The sequence below is a fragment of the Centroberyx affinis genome, unplaced genomic scaffold, assembly GCF_046629955.1.
Source record: "Centroberyx affinis isolate AG114_WGS23_722 - 3 ecotype Tasmania unplaced genomic scaffold, CSIRO-AGI_Caff_v1 ptg001581l_1, whole genome shotgun sequence".
In the NCBI taxonomy this organism is placed as follows: Eukaryota; Metazoa; Chordata; class Actinopteri; order Beryciformes; family Berycidae; genus Centroberyx; species Centroberyx affinis.
This window is the reverse complement of record NW_027280031.1, coordinates 200,990-206,989: the sequence shown is the minus strand read 5'-3', so window position 1 is coordinate 206,989 and position 6,000 is coordinate 200,990. Positions and strand designations below refer to the sequence as shown.

The 6,000-nt window shown below is 41.3% G+C and overlaps 1 protein-coding gene across 1 annotated transcript in view; it reads left to right on the top strand.

Moving 5' to 3' along the window:
• Nucleotides 1-316: 316 nt before the first annotated feature.
• atrnl1b (attractin-like 1b) overlaps nucleotides 317-6,000 on the top strand; it is a 92,913-nt gene continuing 87,229 nt past the window's right edge. Inside the window, 1 exon segment of the mRNA XM_071527843.1 lies at nucleotides 317-1,376. Coding sequence (XP_071383944.1) covers nucleotides 1,126-1,376 — 251 coding nt within the window. The 5' untranslated portion in view covers nucleotides 317-1,125.

Genomic DNA, 6,000 nt, shown 5'->3' with positions numbered 1-6,000 from the left:
CTTCTCACATGGGGTTCCTTGGGACAAATAAGCGCATATATTTGGGGATCCTTGACATGAAAAAGTTTGGGAACCCCTGCCCTGGGTTTGAAATTAAGAAGACAGAGAGCTTTTAAATGCCGCATAGGATAATTCCGTGCGATTTTGGCACTGTGTCTTTAAATAGACCGTTTCCACTACGCATGCGCAGGCTGTGTTTAGTTTTCTCCAACCTGAGGAGCTGTCTAGTGTCGCTGCGCTAGCAAATCCATCGCTACCAATCCTTACCATGTTTAGAGACCTAAAACGGTGTTTTTTCATTGGATTACAAGGAGTCGTCACGACACAATGCCGTCAATTAAGGCTACGTTTGAACGTGTTCAGATTGCTGTGGGAATAAGCCAATAGGATCAACAACAGTTCCAAGTGTTTGCTCAATGCCCCCCAGTCGGCAAGAATAGCCTACCAGTTCCCACATCACACCACATCCATGTTGACTGCGGCAGCCTTCGCACTGGGTCCAGGGCTACAAACACCACAACCCCTTTGTTCTGCTGTGGACAAGATCTGGTTGCATTGTAGCAGCTTGTGGAAGGACTATCACATGTTACAATGTATCTCCCTTTTTCAGTCTGAAGGATTGTTTACGCGTTAAAATGGCTGCTGAAATGCTGTTTGGAAAAGAATGGTCCTGAATCAATGCAGTAACGTTACATTACCTAGCACAGGCCAAACTGCAAATAGGCTAGATAGACCAGCAAATTATGTATTTATCCTATCTGTTTAACAGTTGTACTATTCAACGCGTTACTTCAATAGCTTTAATCGATGGTCAGCTTTTTTGGTAGGTTCTTCCAACAAGAGGTAGGGTGAAGGGAATTCTTCCTACTCCCAAATCTATGCATGCGGTTAACCAAGCAGCTTTTAAAAACACTCAACATTGCATTTTCTTTGCCATTTTCCTCAAAGCTCTGAAATTAGGCTCAGTCAAGCCTTAATTTGAGTATGCATAACACTCAAAGAATATGCAGGACTCGCTCCAGAAGGGATCTTTGTGATAATTGAAACAACCTGAGTAGCTTAGGCTTCTACCAAAGCAGACTTAAAGGCCCCGGTCTTTGACTCGGCTTGTTCGACCTGGAAAAAATGGATCCTGGGGGAAAATGTAAGACAAAACTCTTTCTATTTGGACCCAGACAAGTCACTCGCAACGATCTGCGGGGTTTCAACAGATACTTGGTGGTCTACGTGTTGTTTTACTTTGTACTCTTCACGCACGCCTCCCCGGCGAAACCGTGTGACAAGAATTGTCTCTCTGGAAAATGTATCAACGGATCCTGCATCTGTGATCGAGGATGGGTTGGAGACCAGTGCCAACACTGCCAAGGGAGGTTCAAGTAAGTAGCCATGCACTATAGCTTTTGCTGACATGTATTTTTGTGCCAGAAAGTGACCAACATGTGATTACTTGCAGAGTCTACATTGTTTTCAGTGTTCTCATGTTGTGGTATCACTTCCAAATTTTCCTAAGCCATCCCAGATGTGGGTCATGAGATCGCATTCGATCCAGTAGTACAGAGTTTGAATGTTGTTTATCTCATATTTTGCTCTATTCCATCACAGCAATAGCAGCACACATCATTGGCACTGTGCATACAGACCTGTGTGTACCGAGGCTTTTTGGGAGATGGGTTGCAACTATAATAAAAAAAAGTAGGCTTTTTTGGGAAACACCTGACTGAATTGTACTGTTAATACTTTGATTTATTTATAGTTGGAGGTGTATTATATTTGTTCTTTCGCTCTCACTATGTTATTGCTCTTGTTTGTTATGTTTGTAGTGTCTTGTAAGCCCATGCGGGCTGGGCACCTTTTGGTGCATGACACTTTGAAAAATAAATTACTTACTTACTTACTATCGTTAGTGTTGCTCATAACCAAACTACGTATATCCTTGAATGAATCAGGAGCCTCAATGGACCTGTTGAGCTTCCTACTCAGGAAATAGAGGGCTTTATTTCCATGGGTTTGTATTGTGTGCCCTACTCTCTACATGGGAATGGTCTGGTGTAAAACAAGCACAGGATACAGCTCATGGGTTATTTTGAATAATTGAATAATAATAACATAATGTTACCTGGAACTTACAGTAGTTCAGTGAAAATTTCTCACGTTACCTGCATGATGCTCCTCACAGTCCCTTATTAGCCAGCTGGAATTTGTCTGTGTCTGTGTAGTCAGAGACGCAGGTATGAATTGAGACACATGCCTGTCGTTCTCTCTCTATCTTTAAGAGTAAATAGCCTGATTTTGTATGGGCTTTGGTGTGATGTTCTCTTGGCTGTGTGGGTGTGAGAAAGATGAATGAATGAATGCTATTCCTATAGTCTAGGACTGTCCAATCTGCATGTGTGAACATGGACTTGAGAACCAAGACTCCACTCTGTCATTTCATTCATATTTAATTCAGCATATGTTTGTTCTTGAGAAAAGTGCCTAGGACCTATGAAAAACCAATGTTGGATTCATGAAACATGTGCAGCCCATTGATTTTTATGTGCGCCCTCAGGCTTATCTGATGATGAATGCCATTTGTTCGGAAATTGGATGACTACCCCTGTTGATATTGATTAGCACAGGTAGCTGCCTTGGCAACCCTATAATAGGTGTGCTGACTTAAGAGTTGTGTGGAAATAGAAAGCACTGAGGGAAAGATGGAGAAACCATGGTGAAGAGACCCAAGAACAAAAACTTAAAATTATGATGTTGAAATGTTTGAGTGTGAGAGTGAATGAGAAAAGGAATACAATTTTTACAAGTGTAAGCAGTGGCGTGACAGCAACTGAGGAAAAAAAGCATGGTAAGAAATTATTGATGTTGTCAGTGCTGTCAGACACACACACCTTGGTTAAAATTAAAAATAAATTGTTTAATTAAAATGAAAGTCTAAAAGCATATAACTTGAAATAGGTGCAGTTTATTAGCAGTTTATTGGGGGAATAATAGAAGACACTACGCTGTCAGGTATCCAGCCATCTGCAGATTTTGACACTGATTTAATTCAAGCAGCATCTCCATCAGATGCTGTAAGCTCAGACTGTATAATGTTGTTGATCTCGACTGTAGCTCTTGACAGGAGCTTTCTGCCTGCAGTGTCCAATCTCATCCAGACCAGCGGCTTTTCAGCACACCTGTGGTGCGCTGTGTGGAGGAGCGAGTGTGTGCATGATGATAATTATGATTGCTCCTGAGGGGTCTGAGGGTTTGTCTGGGCTGTCATCAGCCATGTGTTCGGGGCATAACCCTTGTCACCTAAAGATAAACTAGTTAAGTCGTGAGAGTGCTTGATTTAACTTCCATTCAGTCAGTGGAAAAGGTCACTTACCACCATGCATCTCCAGAAGAACTCAAGTCAAGACACATGCCACACACACTGTTGTGGGTCCCTACTGGCCAGTGGCAAATCATTTAGGAGGTTTAGGTTGGCATCACAGATTAATTGCATGTTTATGGAGTGTTGTTATTTACAATTACAATAAGGAAAGACTTTTGGAGGCGGTGTTTTGATGTGCACCTGTGTGCAGTCTTTTGCTTTGATGGTGTTTGGCAGGCCAGCAATAGCATGGAAATCTTTTTATGTGAGTCTGTTCTACTGCAGAATATAGGAATCTAATATATTATGGTGACAGCTTAATGACACCATCCACCACATGTGGGAGGGTGCGGCTGACGGATGGATATAATATGCAGGCCCAGTCACCTATCCACCCTCTGGAACGTCCCGGTGGCTGGGAAGGTGAGAGCAGAAAGCAGCTGGACATGTGGCAGGCAGGACAGACTGGGACAGACTGAGTTTTCCTGCTCAGTTGTGGTTCCAGGGTGTTGCAGAGATCCAGGAATATTGGACCTATGTAGTCTAAAGTGCATCATGAGCCATTCATCATAACTCTCGGATATCTGAGCAGTCCCTATATACACACTCTCACCTAATGGCTGCTCCAATAACAGCAAAGTCTGCCATTGTTGGGTTTGGCTGCAAGCTTGTGGGTCTTTCATAATGAATCACTTTGATCAATCGGCTAAATGTGTATCCAGTTGAATAGAACTGCCTGTTATGGCTATGACTTTGTTCATATAGCTTTGCTAATATGGTTATTGTTTAGGCTTATAAATGCATTGACACATGCTTTGTTGTTAATATGATATCTGTAACTACATGACTTTGTATAAAGAAAACTTTCCAAGCAGAAACTTCTTCAGCATATCATGCATGTTTCTAAACATGCATAGATTTTGATTGTACCAAACAACAGCAAGCAAAAAAAACAAAAACCAAAAAGATGAATGTCAAAATGTTTGTGGAAACGTCCTTAAATACACTTTAAGATAAAATCTGACCATATGCGCGCTTTGTAAACAAGGCCCATTGAGTTTTCCCTCATCTCTTCTGGGTAGCATGACATCCATGACATCTTCCCCCTGTCGCTATAGGCCTACTTAAATCCATTACCTTGTCAGAGAATTGCGCATGGACTTTAAAGGGGAATACCATTCGATTCATGTGTTACTCAGATGACCCATGAGAGCCCAATACATTTGTGAACTTCAGCAGCTATTCCAAAGCTAGAAATCGGAGAAGCAAGGCTCTCATCTGCAATGTCATGCAAAAGTAAGGCATGGACCTAATCAAAGACTCATTTTGTGGATTCATGCAATATTTGTCCCGGCTTTGACATCCAAATAAGTTTTACCCTGATACGATCTGTAGCAAAGCAGAAAATGTATCATTATGCGAAGAAAATCATTCTATGTACTCTGTCTCTCCATCATTTTCAATTCATTCTCTGTGGAAGTGTACATCAGTGTGACCGCACAGTTTTGTGTGTGGAGGGAAATACATCTCTTAATTTCTGGCGATATGGGACAGTGATGAATGTCCATTAAAAAGTAATCTATCATTGTGACACTGCTGTGGTCTTTCATGTGAAGAATACTTCAAAATAGTTTCCAGTATCAGAATTGAGACGTGGGCAAAAGGTAGCAGAGGAACCTTTTCAGAAGCAAGCTGATTGAATCTCTTGGTTGGTAGGGATTGACCTTGGGCTGACTGCCAGTAATTGACTTCTTATGTTGAATCCAGGGAATTGAATGCAAAGTGTGACACTATAGTCGGATGCGTTTGTTCCAGGATAAGAGATGTACTCATTAAAAAAATCTGTCCCAACAAGATAATTGCTGGCACGAAATAAAAATTTGCTGTGGATTAATATTAGACCTTTGTTTACAAAATTTTAAAGGACTGTATGTTTGGAATATTAAGCAATACACTTTGGTAACTTGTATTCCTCAAAGCATATGAAGTATTTTGAATGAGATCATTCATTTGCCAACAAGTAACTCAAGTCTCTTTGAAAGTTAGAAACCAGAGAGCTTAGGTAATGGCACCTCTTATCTGTGATGTCGTTAAGTTGCACAGCTGTTCCATTGAACGCTGCTCTAACTGCTGTTTGAAGACGCACAAAATGTTCAGAGTTTTCAGATCAGATCTTGATGAGCTTTGCTTTGTAGTAGTGCTGTTAGTTCTGAGCCACAAAACACAATCTCAGCCCAGAAAAACGTCCTGTTGGCCTTTACTATCACAGACATGGTGACCGTTTTACCGTTTGATTTCCAAATGAGCTACAAAGCAGTATGACACCACTGATTGTGTTGTAGAAAACTGTACTCTGCTCTCTCATCTCTGCTATAGGATGCACTGAAGATTCACTAACAATAACTGGCATCGGCATACCATGTATGAATGCTTAGATTATATGAAAGCTAAGTCTAGTGGGCTCTGGCAAGTCCAGTTGTGTTGTTTCAGTGTTGCTGCAACCTGTGGCACAGACATATCACAGGCCCATGTTAGTTATTCTTTATTCTTTATTTGGATCCCCATTAGCTTCCACAAAGTGGTCGCTAGTCTTCCTGGGGTCCACACAAAAACAACAACAATAAAAAGACAATTTGAAATCACACAGT